This window comes from Glandiceps talaboti, chromosome 5 (genome assembly GCF_964340395.1).
Source record: "Glandiceps talaboti chromosome 5, keGlaTala1.1, whole genome shotgun sequence".
NCBI classification, from domain to species: Eukaryota; Metazoa; Hemichordata; class Enteropneusta; family Spengelidae; genus Glandiceps; species Glandiceps talaboti.
The window spans coordinates 10126991-10140451 of NC_135553.1; the positions used below are offsets into that span (position 1 = coordinate 10126991).

At 37.3% G+C, this 13461-nt stretch overlaps 2 protein-coding genes across 2 annotated transcripts in view; both read left to right on the top strand.

Moving 5' to 3' along the window:
- Positions 1-8068: 8068 nt before the first annotated feature.
- Positions 8069-10787, top strand: LOC144434782 (uncharacterized). The gene is made up of 3 exons (XM_078123278.1): positions 8069-8234; positions 8778-8901; positions 10357-10787. Exons 1-3 carry the CDS (start codon positions 8074-8076, stop codon positions 10759-10761), a joined length of 690 nt encoding a protein of 229 aa, XP_077979404.1. The 5' UTR covers positions 8069-8073; the 3' UTR covers positions 10762-10787.
- A 1611-nt stretch (positions 10788-12398) lies between these two features.
- Positions 12399-13461, top strand: part of LOC144435144 (transmembrane protein 94-like) — a 31425-nt gene continuing 30362 nt past the window's right edge. Inside the window, exon 1 of the mRNA XM_078123711.1 lies at positions 12399-12506. The gene's annotated coding sequence lies outside the window, so the exon portion shown is untranslated. The remainder of the gene's footprint in view (positions 12507-13461) is intronic.

The window sequence follows — 13461 nt, forward strand, 5'->3', positions numbered from 1 at the left end:
CAACTCACCCCAATTTCAACTCGCCCCATTTTCAACTCGCCCCAACTCTTTACAATATAATTTACCTGAGCATATATGAAATCGAAGCTAGTAGTACTCAGTTTGGAGGGTCTGCGGCACAGGCACTCGAATCAATGTGTATGATTTTAAAAAAAATATACAATATAATACATACAATACATATTTTTTTTCTTCTACACATTGATTTGAGTGCCTGTGGTCTGTGGTATCTCGTATTCCACTAATGAAGTACCACTTGCGCTGTAAACACATACTGCAATACTTAGTTGCTAGGGAGAGGAGACACGTCTCCAAAACCCGTATGCGCGGAAGTTGTAATCGTGTCAGTCACTGATATTCTCCCTGGTTATTATCATTATTATTTCTTATTTGGGTTGTAAACAGTAAGTCCTAATGTGAAAAGTGATATTCCATGACTGAGGAAAGTTGTTGTGCTAGTATAAGTTCTAGATCTAGAAAACACTTAGCCAAAATCCACACCACTTTCTGCTACGAAATGTTACAGTAGCTACGCTTCAACTGGCCACGTAGGTAAAATCATGTAAATTATTCGGTCCCCGTACTTCGAGTCCATGTATCATTTAGATAAACGTTTGCTAGTGTTGTTGGGGCGAGTTGAAAATGGGACGAGTTAAAAGTGGGGCGAATTAAAAATGGTGCGAGTTGAAAATGGGGCGAGTTGAAATTGGGACGAGTTGAAATTGGGACGAAGTGAATCGCAATCTAGCCATTATATAGTGCCTCACCGTGAAGCTACTAACATATTCATATTCATATATTCACTTCAAAAGTTGACCTCAACACTCAATGTGAATATGTTGATAGCTTCACACATTTGAAGTCTTCCAAGTGGGTTACAAATGCGCTCCGGCAAATAACATAAATCCTTTATCGACAGTTTGAGATTATTGACTGGAATTACTTTCCACTGGATTTGCACGCTTTATTTTTATTTTTGCCAGACTATCCAATTTGCACCATGAATTATTGTTGTCATGGACCATCATTTTTTAACAGCAACAAGTTTGAATATGTTGAAGACAGTCTAGTTGTTGGTAATTTCCCTACTCATGAACGAGCAAAACAACATTCATAAAGGCATGGAGATCATGTTGAAGGTAAATATATGAGGCAAGCTGCTGTCTAGTACATTAGCACTTACTAAGATCAGTGGTTACTTGGCGAAAGCATTTCATTCTGTGGGCCTTTCGTCACAATTAATTGAGCTCTCATCACACAGAAAATAATTGTGCTTACAGAGACTGAATGTTAGTACTAGTAAGTAGAAACAGTAACCATGGAAGTACCACCCACGTACTTAGTGGCATAGTGTCCCCTTTGTTTTTGTTCACAACTATTACATGTACTAGTTCTGTTCAGTCCAATACCGTTGTGCTATAAAGTGACCCGCCCTCAATTTCCTTTTGTTTAACAAATTTCAAAAACATCGTATAAATGCTGTCAGACATGGAAAAGGACACTAGTCCCAGAATCTATGGTTTAAAGGAATTAATCCCAAAGTTTTAAAGGCATTGGTTATTTCCCCAACTACTACTACCACCAGTCTCATGAATCCCCCTCATACACAGTACACAGTACACAGTACACTACACTGCACCAGCTCTTTGAACTTGAAGACTAAGTTATGTAGAGTTGTGTTGTTAAAATCCTCATCAGATCAGTGTAAATGACAGTGGCCTTGGCAGTATTAGGATCCCAAGTTGTAATGCAAACTTTGGACTTTCAGCTTTAAAATGAGGACATGTTGTGTTTTGGTAACCTGGATCAACCATATGGTTTTACAATGTTTATGTAGTACATGGAAGGACAACACATGTAATGTCTCAAATTTGTTTACAACTTGAACTGGGTGACTTTTGTCTTATGCCATCAAAATATTGTTGGAATATCTGAAGATAAGTTAAGATCATCACTCTTCACGTTGTTGTTTACAAAATGTATGCTACATCCTTTTGGGTGGACACTTGGTTGCCATGATACTAGTAATTGATTTTTATGCGATCTTACAGCATCGATGCATTTAGACATGATTTTGGCCATACTTGACGTTTGTAATATTTTCCACCACCATGCCATCGTTGTTGAAAATAAAAATAGACAGTGGAGTCCATTGATGTCGACTAATTCCCAAACAAATTATATGCATTGTAGACAACAATCGTCCAGTACCCCCTCTCTCTCTCTCTCTCTCTCTCTCTCTCTCTCTCTCTCTCTGTCTGTCTGTCTGTCTGTCTGTCTCTCTCTCTCTCTCTCTCTCTCTCTCATTGCAAATAATGCATTGCATGACAGAAGAACTGGAAAATTTACTATATACACAGTTTGCTTGTTGCTGTGGATGTTGTCTTGTTGGCAGGCATAAATTTATATTTTGTCGTTCACAATTTGCCAACTAGAGACTAAGCTACGTACCCACCAAATATCAAAATAATCTTCCTGGTGGTCTCTGGTTTTTGGCAAGTCATCCACAGGCGAGGGAGGGGGAAGGAGGGGGCAAGGGGAGACTGTCAGACCAACATGGGAGGGCGGGAGGGGAGACAGACAGAGACACAGGGGCTTTCCTGTCTACACATTCTAAGTAATGTCCCAAACCAAATATTAAAGACACATTTTAGTATTTATTTGTTACCGCAAATCGGTTTCAAAATCATCGCACCATTCAGTCATATAGAAGTAAAGTATTTGAGGAGGAGGGTGTCCTCTACAAAGATTTGTATGTCTGCCATTAACCAGTCAAAATTACTGGTAAGCACAATATGTATAAAGAAAGCAGACCTTTGGCTCTTGTAAGAATTGGTTCCATTGAAGTAATAGATGTCACATGTACCAGAGAACGTAAACACAGAAATAATGAATATGATATAATGATCAGATACAGATAGTCTTGTTCTCATGGTGTATAATAAAAATGAAATCACGATTTGTTACTGGTTTACAAGATGGTTGATTTGTAGAAGTGTGAGTGCAGAATCAGATTTCAGCTATTAGCTATAGATAGCTGTAAACTAAAATGGTTAAAAATGGCCCTGAGATTGATTATGGATGCCCCCAGACTGCTCCATCTGCACCACTTTTTAACGGATGCAGAATTATGACCACACAAGAAAGAATCAGGTACAGAACTAAGTTGCCTTGTTTATAACACACTCACAAACTTGACACCTCAATATATTTCAGACATGTTACTTGTCTGGGTCTAAAAAGAAAATGAACATTTCTTAACATCACAAGAATGGATACAATAGAAGAAAGTACATCACAACTATTTTGTATATATAGGTATATGGGTATCAATACATTTATCTGAATCTGTATTGGCATAAAAGACATACAATCTCCACTACAGCTGTAATGGTTGTCATAGTGGGATGGGGTTTGGTTTTGAGTAAAATAGTGTGGTGAAGCCAGCTGAAATAATGTATTCAAGTTCAATGCACAATAAATGTTCATGAGCCAAGCTCAGTTTTGAATTTGTCATCGTATTTAAACTGTACTAGTTGTAACTGGAGTATCATTTTTGATCAGACAACCACAATATCTTCACTGAAAATAGTTAAAATATCAATAAATTAGACATTACACATGTTAATCAGTGGTCAATAAAGTAATGAAACAGGATGAAATAATGGTTGCCGTTGAGGGCGCTGTTTGGTTGCAGACCCAAAATCTACAAAAATATCAGAAAAATATGTTCATCCACAAGTGCATGCTGTGGTGAAAGCGGCTAAATGCCTTTATTTTAATACCTCCATTGCCTTCGTTTTGTGTCGGTTTTTTGTTTTTTGTTGTTGTTTTTTTTTGTGGTTTTTTTTTTGGGGGGGGGGTGATCACCGCCTTCCCACGGACAGAAATAAACGATGGAAATGAAGGCATCTCGCCGCTTTCGCCACATCAGATCGCCACAAGTGATACAATTGCCAATACTGTTCTAGGTGTAGGATATTACGAGCAAGTTATTTTACATAACAAAACAATTTAAAACATGTTCCAGTTGTAGTGCAGCTTTAACAATTGCGATAATTATATGAAATGTCAATGCATGGAAGTTAAGTACATGGGTGGTACTTCCAGTTCTCATTAATATTTTTCTCCCAGTGCTGTTCAAACTAGATGATATTTTCCATGAAATCTGTGTGTTTTTAAACGAAAATAATGTACGTATAATCTGGAGCAAAGAAATGTCTCAGATATCGGACAACGCTCATGTTTGCGCGCCCAAAACATAGACTGCCAAGGGGTGCATGAACTGTAATCGAATACCGGGTCGTATAGTATAGGACAGTACAGTGTTCATGATAATTCCTTTGGAAAAACAATCAACTTTCGTGTAACGGTGATTAAAATACCCACAATACCAATGTTTTTTACCCAATATGTAAATCTAACGGAGTGACGAAATTCATAATTTACACGACAAATCATCGTGGAAGTTCGTGTGTGTGTGTGTGTGTGTGTGTGTGTGTGTGTGTGTGTGTGTGTGTGTGTGTGTGTGTGTGTGTGTGTGTGTGTGTGTGTTTACATATATAGTAGAGTAAAATTGGGGGTATTGAAGACAAGTTTTAAGTATTTATGGTATATATAATACGTATATATATATAGCGACGAAGTACTGTAATTTAATTGGTAATGTTTGGTAATGTTACTGTTTGTAAATCTGCAAGGCCCTGTGTGATTTTGTCACGCTCTAGGAGTGATGACTATATGTGATGGCCCTGACACCCTGTTAGTGTTACATATACTAGTACAACCACAGATAACTAACACATGTGTTAGTTGTCTGTGGTACAACCTACTAGATCTGCAAACCCTGCTCCGGGGGGGGGGGGTACTCCCACCTATTGGGTATACATGTAGGTGCTGCCCTTTGGGGTAGGGTTTTTCGCTCTTTGGTCTAAACACAGGGGACCCAGGAACCGTGTGACAAACAAAACAAAACAAACAAACAAACAAACAAACAAACAAACAAATAAATTAATTAATTAATAAACTATCAAATAAATGACAAATGAACAAGCAAACGAACGACAATTATAGGGACAAATAAAATAATTAAATAAACCAGCAAATAAACAGATACTCATGGGGTAGTCCTGCTTGCAAACGGAGGAATTCGGGACTCGATTCTGACAATTGTCCCTCCCCCTTAGAGTCAAGTCAGTAATACAGACTCGTGCACCGTCATGGAAGCAGGACTACTCATGGGGGTATACTAGATATGTTTTTTTTTCTATACCCATCACTATAAAAAACTATAAATGGGGTCTTCTGAAAAGTTGAACGGTCTAAAACGGGGTTATTGGTTTTGGGTCAAAATTGGTCGAAATTGGGGTCTGGGGTTGACAGCATTGGCCACCCCCATACCAGACCTGGCCAGTGGTACCCCCCCCCGGACCCTGCTTGTCCAATCGTCATTCTTTTCGCCGGGATATTTAATCTTCGAGCACACTGACATACACATTTATTCGAGTGCCTGTGGACTGAGCATTGTCAGTAGAACTGTGTCATTTTCTATGCATTTTCTTTTGTCAAAAGTAATATAATTCATCACAAATCATCGATGTCTGACAAAACTAAGTTTTGCTGTGACGTGTGGTTTGGTTGATGTCAAAGGTGGCATTGCATTTTCCGAATAATAAGAGTGCTACCCCCGTAGCCATCCAGGGTATACGGCCCTGCAGTGCTCATACTGCTGCGGTGGGACTTTTGGTAGCTCTTTTAGCCAAGGCTATCATGGCGTCCCATCTTGCTGAAGATTTCCAAGACGAATTCTGCAAACTGTATCGAAATGGAGTATGTTATACCAGGGAATGTCGAAAGCGGCACTTACTAGAAGACTTTGACAGTTCTTCAAATTGGAATTTGACCCACACGAATGCTTTGAACTTCAGAGGTGTGCTATTTCCGGACCCATTTGAAATAGGGAATGACTTTAATCATTATATATGTGACTGGTTGGTCGGGTTTCCAATTAACTTTGATTGGGACGCTTTCTTACCAAAAGATATCCATTTAGACGTCAGAAGAATGGTAAAAGAGGGGACGGTAAAAAGTAGACTCGCTATACGGTCAACCTATGAAGGCATCGTGTCATGTGATGAAATGAAGGCGGGCAACATACTCAACGGTGAGTACGATTCTACGAAATCACAGCTAGCTAAATATTGATAATCAGTTGTTTAGGACATTATAGCTTCTTGTATCAATGCATATAATGGTCGAACTGGACACCCTACTTTGTCTTAGAGTATAAAGTTGGTCTCAGATTCAGAATCAGATTCACAGTGGAGGGCAATATGAGGTCAATGTCATATTGAGCCACAGGTTCAGTCTCATATTCGAAAAATCACATTAACACCAGAAAAAGCAGTCATACATGGAATAATAGTGTCCGGGCTATAGGAAATGTCCCCCCTTCACACTCACTTGATGGGAGAGGGGATGTCTCAGCTTGCATGGGGAAAATTACCTGAAAATCAACGATGAAAGTTTGTCACCAAGACATTTAAAAGCGAGAGGTGCAGCTGATGTGTTGGTTGGTAGGCACACTGTTCCAAAGATGGAATCTGCATTGCCCCTGTTTAAAAAGATTTTAGTCTTATTTAAAAGTCTGTAGAAGTAATATTTTACAATAGGTGAGAAGTGGGGCATTTCCTGCAGTCCCTGTGGTATACATGAAAATTCTTGTTTGACTGCTTTTCTTCTAGTGTTATTGTGATTTTTCGAATACGAGACTGAACCTGAGGCTCAATATGAGACTGACCTCATATTGTCCGCCAATATGAATCTGATTCTGAGACCAACTTTAACCTCATACTTTAAAGTGTCTGTACTATAGTCTGTACAGTGCAGACACGCTTTGTAAAAGACACCATTGAGGGCACACAACACTAAGCTAGCTATGTAAAACGCTATATAGTGTTACACTTGCAAGCTCTCTCTACATTCACCATGTTTGCAATCGAAACTGAATGTTTATGTTCTCTGCAGTCATTATTACATTTATTTATTTATTTATTGCATCCCTTTTATATCAGGGGCTCACTAAGATTGTTAGGAGCAGTGCTAAGAAAAAAAATTAAAATACATACACTACTAAAAAGACAAGTAAAAAAACATACAAGAACAAACAACAAAATAAACCAAAGTGAGGTAAGAATTTTGATAAAACGAAAATAAAAATAAAAATGTATGCTTCAAATGTTAGTTGTCAGAAAATCTAACGGCTAAACTATTCTATATTAGTTTTAGTGAAACATGTATATCCCCACAAATGCCCTTGCTATGCTGCAGTGGTCAAGTTGGCATTTATATAATGGTCTTCCACCATAATAAAAATAGAACGTCATCACTTGTGCACTTGTGCACCAAGCCTAGCAACCCGTTGTCATTGCAATGCAAGCCTAGCCTAATGACCCATTTCATTGCAATTGTCATTGCAATGCACGTTCTTTTGATATAAGCTATATGTGAACACCAATGATAGTAGGAAGTAGCACTATCAACTACAAGAAAGACAAATGACACAATGTTGTGTGCTTTGTACGTGGTCTAAGAAGTTGAAATCCCCTGCCAATAAATTGTATATACTTACTTATGCACATGTATGGTGTTGCTATTTTCAGGGAGTATGGACCTATCAGGAGACATGTTTTTAAACCTTTGGGTACAGTTTTATGGAAGGATAGTCAGGTCACCAAAAGATCGATTGCAAGAGGTAGCACAGAAGACAGTTGCGGTAAATTTCAGTTGTTAGTCCATATATTAACATATATCTTTGTTCAGCCACGGAAAGTATGCTTTTTCACTTTAATTTGACAACTAGAATTGAAAAAAAACTTACGACTTGCGAGTATTTTCCTACAGAAAGGAGAGAACTATTAGGGAATGATATAATTATACCTACCGGGGTACTTTGCCAACTGTAGGTAGGTCTGCATTTCATTCTGTTTCCAGCAATATTAAGGTAGATATTATATATAATTGTTTATTCAGGACTTACGGAGGTCTTCCAGACATGTAACTCCAGGAGAGGAAATGCGAGCATTGAATCATACAAATACTTTCTTAACATGGGCTGATGTGGAATCACGTGCACGCAGTCAAAATGGTGGATGCAATAAAGCAGACTTGGATGGTCTGGTTGCTGATGTCATTAGATCAGTTGCTACCGAGATGATGTGTAATACATGCATAAAGTAAGTATGATTACACCATGCACATGCCAAGATGTTGTATTTGAACAAAACTGTAGAAATTAAATCCTGACATTTTGAATAAACATTCTTTAACAAAGGATACCAAGGCAAGATATAAGTAGGTTACCACCTGACATTATATCTATGTGTTATGAAATAGAAAATAACACATATTTTATTAATTGTGTGTGTGTGTGAGTGCGTACATGTGTGCGTGTGTCACTGTGTGTGTGTCACTGTGTGTGTGTGTGTGTGTGTGTGTGTGTGTGTGTGTGTGTGTGTGTGTGTGTGTCAGTGTGTGTAATTAACGAAATTGAGGAAAGAAATGTAACATGTGTAGTAATCGAACCCACATCCCCCGAATCCTATGAATTGGTTTGAATCATACACGTTGCTTTTCTTTCCTCTATTTCATTTTACAGACCAGAAAATTTGTATGTACATTTTGAAATGCCACAGTGACCATATTTATTGTTGGGTAGTAGTTTGGAAAACAAAGAGCATTATTCCGAGTAATTCCTATGTTCATATTTCACCCATCAGAAGACATGACGACAGTAAACGGTCCATTACTATCTGTGGTGAAGAGTGTTGTGTAGCGAGTGTTTTTGAAGTCACAGCTATGTGTGATGATACACATACTATGCAACTCGTCTCACTTACGCAGGTTTGTATACATTTTGCTGTTGGAGGAGTAGATGTGTACACAAGATCGTTAAATTAAAGAAATTGAAATAAACTTAAAAGAAAAAAATCCAGGAGACTTATTTCTGTCTTTAGTACACTTTTATTGATCACTGTCAACAACTTATGTAATGTTTTTGATGATAGGACCTTCGTAATTTACATCAACTTTGAAATCTTTCAAAGAAACCCTTCTGTACTTGACATGTGTTTAGCCATTTTAGGGATTTCTTGGAAGAGTTTGTGGGAACATTCCTAGTAATGATAATCACGAAACTCCCTCATCTAAAATTACAAATGTATAGTAAAGATAATATGTTTTAAATTACATGTAAAACTTCATATCATGTCTAGCTTCTTGTTCACGTGTAGACCTTGATAAATCTTGACATGTATTCATGAAACATACCGGACAGTTTATTAAGCTATTATATGTTATCACAAAACGAACCAGTTTGAAACTATGATGTGTCAATGAATTTGTTAACATCTGTCCCAATACGGTTGTTAGCCCCCAAAGGGCAATGCCCGGAGGCGGCTACTACACTGGGTTTCATCCATCTGTATGTCTGCATTGCACGTGTCCATCTGTGAACTCCGACATGCATCAGCAGATTTCAATTAAATGTAGTGCGAAGTAACATACTTAGTGAAACATATGGATGACCCTTAATTACGTTACATTGACCTTGATGGCAAAATGCCGGTCATATTGACTTTTGACCTTGACCTTCATCTTCAAGGTCAAATCTTAATTTGGACAAAAACTTTGTTATACAACAAACCAGTTGGGGGCTATGTCTTTTATGAAGGCTTGTATATCACTGAACCAGAACAGTAATCAAATAAACAGACTTTTACATAACCACTGTCCAGTGATATTATGGTGGTGACCATCAAATTAATGACATTGTTACAAAAATGTACATCAACAAATCTTGTATGAATTAGAGATACAGTACATAATAGTTTGATAAGGCAAAATTCTCATTTTTATTTTCTTTCATTTTAAACACTTTATGATAATAATATGTTCGAGAAAAATAATAATAAAATCACGAAAATCGTGAAATCTCGCAAGAAATAGTGGGTGCGGAAACTGACATCATCTTAAAAAGACGATATAAAACTATTCTTCCAATCTGTAATGGATGTACATCTGATAGGAAGAAATAAAGAACACAGAGACCATTTGGAAAACAATGGAAAACCTGAACTAGACACTCACACATAAAAACAAATTTATAATAAAATAAAATAAAAAATCTACCTACCCCACCTATTTTAAAATTGAATGTAATCAGAACCACACAATTTTATTTTTTACGCCTTACTTACGAGAAACATTTTGCCTGTTCAGGTTGACAGGCTTTGCTGGCTTTACTGCTAGGCATTTATAACAATGTGTTGTCTATGAAATTTTTTTTTTTGTTAACAGAACAAAGCTTCACGAGTAACGGATCATTCATGCATCAACCGTGTTGTTCCACAGATTGCATGTGAATCTTTAGCAGTGGCGAGATACTCCATATTTGGAGATGATGATGTCAAGATAGTTTATCATGTGTCTATTCACAGAAGAGATGACGAGTATCAGCTTTTCCTGACACGTTCACACATTTCTACAAACAGTCTTGATGCTGTGGAATGCAAATGTCAAAGGACCTGTACTTGTTCCTTGCCAATTGGCAATCCACTGGTACCATCATATGTGTTCTACACAGCAGTACCTGATTCGGATTTCCGTACCATGTTGGGCTTTGAATATCTCTACAGAGCTGTAAAGGCAATATTTATATTTTTCAAGGAGGTTTCAAAGAAACGGAAGGCTAAGATTAATTAGCGTACAGCTGAGATGCCAAGAAAAAAGTAGAGGCATGCTGAAAATTGTTCAAAAACTAAAAATTGAACATGGTATTATTGTATTGTACGTATAGTATTGTATTATATCATTGTATTGTAAAGAATGGTATTGTATTGTATGGTATTATACTGTATTGTATTGTCATTGTGTCTTATTGTAACATTATTTTATGCATGATATTGCATTGTATTGTATTGTATTGTATTGTATTGTATTGTATTGTATTAGTGTATTGTATAAGTGTATTGTATTGTATAAGTGTATTGTACTGTGTTGTATTGTATTGTCTCATGTCTTATTGACAGTGATGCAAATATATTCACCACAATCTTGTAGAGTGAAATAAATATAGTTTACCTACTTGTTTATGATGTATACATTTTATGTGATATATGGCTTTACAGATGAGTGTAAAACATTAAGAATACCACTCCAGGAAATAATGCCACTCCAGGAAATAATGCCATTTACCAAAACTTTGGGTTTGAGAGAGTGTTGTCATGGTTTCACATCACTTACATTATGCACAAGTCTAGAGAAACACCACTTTGAACTTGTGTTGTCTCATTTGGAAATTGATGCTATGGGCCGCATTGCCCCATGGGTGTCAGCAGAAATGCATGGAATGCATATGCAATAGGTGAACAACGAATATTTATTGCATTTTCACTGAAGGTAACATGAACTTAGGAGTGATCACCACATGTAATGTAGCATTACAGTAATGTGAAATGAAAATACCTTTTATTTCCTGGAGTGGCAATCAACATAGTGTGTAAGGTATGCTGTGATGGGGCGCCCTCAAACATCGGTCGCTGTGATGGGGCGCCCTCAAATATCGGTCAACCCCTTTACAGAGCAGAGCTGGTGCTGGTGGAGTGCACATGACGCATCAGTCTTCAATCTACATTGCTGCCTGATATTATTGAAGAATATTAAAAGTTTTTAATATAATTTGAAGAACTCGGACAAGACATCACTTATTTGAATGATTATAATTATTGAAATCATGTCAACCCCACCCATCTAAATGTTATGAATTGGTAATTTGTGCTAATTGACCTTAACTAAAGAAGGGGATCAAAATCAAAATCTTAGTCAGAAAAGACAACTGAGGGATAACTGCAATCTTAACTGGCTTTCTTTACACCAAAGTTGAACTGAGGTATTTCCATTTACATGTATATTAGCAAAATGCAATTGCAACATACTTATATGAAAGAAAGGAAATGGTTGGCCACCTCCAGTCAGCAACGTTCAACAGGAAAATTAAAAGTTCATGGACTCTGGGTCCATAGCTAGAAGTGAAAATTTGGAATTTGCCACTAAGAAATTTTTTTGACCGAGTAGAAATTTGCATTTGGAGCAAAATTCAGGTACCAGACTTATGTTTGCATTATATGGAAATTAGAAATGAGAAAACTTATTTGTGTTGACATCAGCATAGCAAAATAAATTAGGAGATGGCAATTACTCTGAGGTTCCGACCAGGATGATGACAAGCGCATCTTTGCATTTGTTGCTATCCCTGTGAGGTTTCCTCTCACAGCGCCCTCAATGGCTGCAAATAACCAGTCGAGTTGAGTGTTACGACCAAACTAATTGCGGCAAAAACAACATGGGGGGAGGTCAATTCGCACATCACTGGTTATGATTTTTGCAAGTTTCATGAAAATAACAGAAAACAATATTATTCGTGGTAAGCAGTGATTCACTAATGCAAGGTGCGTATTTTTGTCATACAATGGAAGTGTTTGTACTGGGCGCTGTGGATATTATATGAGTCGAAATTTTTTCGGGTCAATCGGCTCAGATTGAGATTGCGACTTCACTTGCAATCCAAATGGATGTTAATGACTTGAAAAGAAATAATCACTCTATTATGGATTAACAATTGTGCATGTAATGTTAATGACTATACAATATTTACTGTCAATCGTCTTCCATACATATGGATAACTTTTACAATGTAACATCTTATCGGAGTGAATTCCAGGGTTGATGCTTGTTCCCATGATAACATTTGATACTCTGATAACTTCTGTCATCAAACATATACTGCATATCTCCAACTTCACTGCAATGCAGAGAACATGGTAATTTGTTGCAAGATTGTTTGATTGTTGATTTTTATCAGCACAACTCATAGACTCTCCACCCACGTCTATGCACAACTGTACTGTTCAGTAGTGATACTAGTACAGGCATGGTAAAATGTGTGTGTGTGTGTGTGTGTGTGTGTACATCCTTCCTACTTCCAAGTTCCATGGTGTATGTGTGTGAAAAAAAAAACCTGTCAGACCTATTGCCTTGGTATGTGATGGGAACATTTCGTAGTGTATCTAGATGAAAAATTGTTCAAATGAAAGTGATCACATCAGTGAAATGCAAGTTTATGTCCAAAAGAGTGATTTTCCATCAAATCAGTCGGTGCTCTAAAGCGTACGCTATGAAGTGCTTTATTATAAGTATTCCAGCCAAGTCCACACACATACACATATTATTATGCCAGGTGCAAACAAAGCAATATTGTTCTAGCAAGCCTGGTGAAGTGTGTTTTGGTGAGGATTTTACTTAGGGTGTAACGATGTTATTGAAACCAATACTGATGATGGTCTGACCATACTATATAGCACTTCATATGTTCAAAAAGTGATATTTTGTCAATTTCGAAGTACC

Coding starts and splice junctions, on each gene's coding strand:
- LOC144434782 (XM_078123278.1), top strand. CDS start 8,074: ATGCGAGCATTGAATCATACAAATACTTTCTTAACATGGGCTGATGTG. Junction 8,235..8,777: donor ATGTGTAATACATGCATAAA/GTAAGTATGATT, acceptor TTCACCCATCAG/AAGACATGACGACAGTAAAC. Junction 8,902..10,356: donor AACTCGTCTCACTTACGCAG/GTTTGTATACAT, acceptor TTTTGTTAACAG/AACAAAGCTTCACGAGTAAC.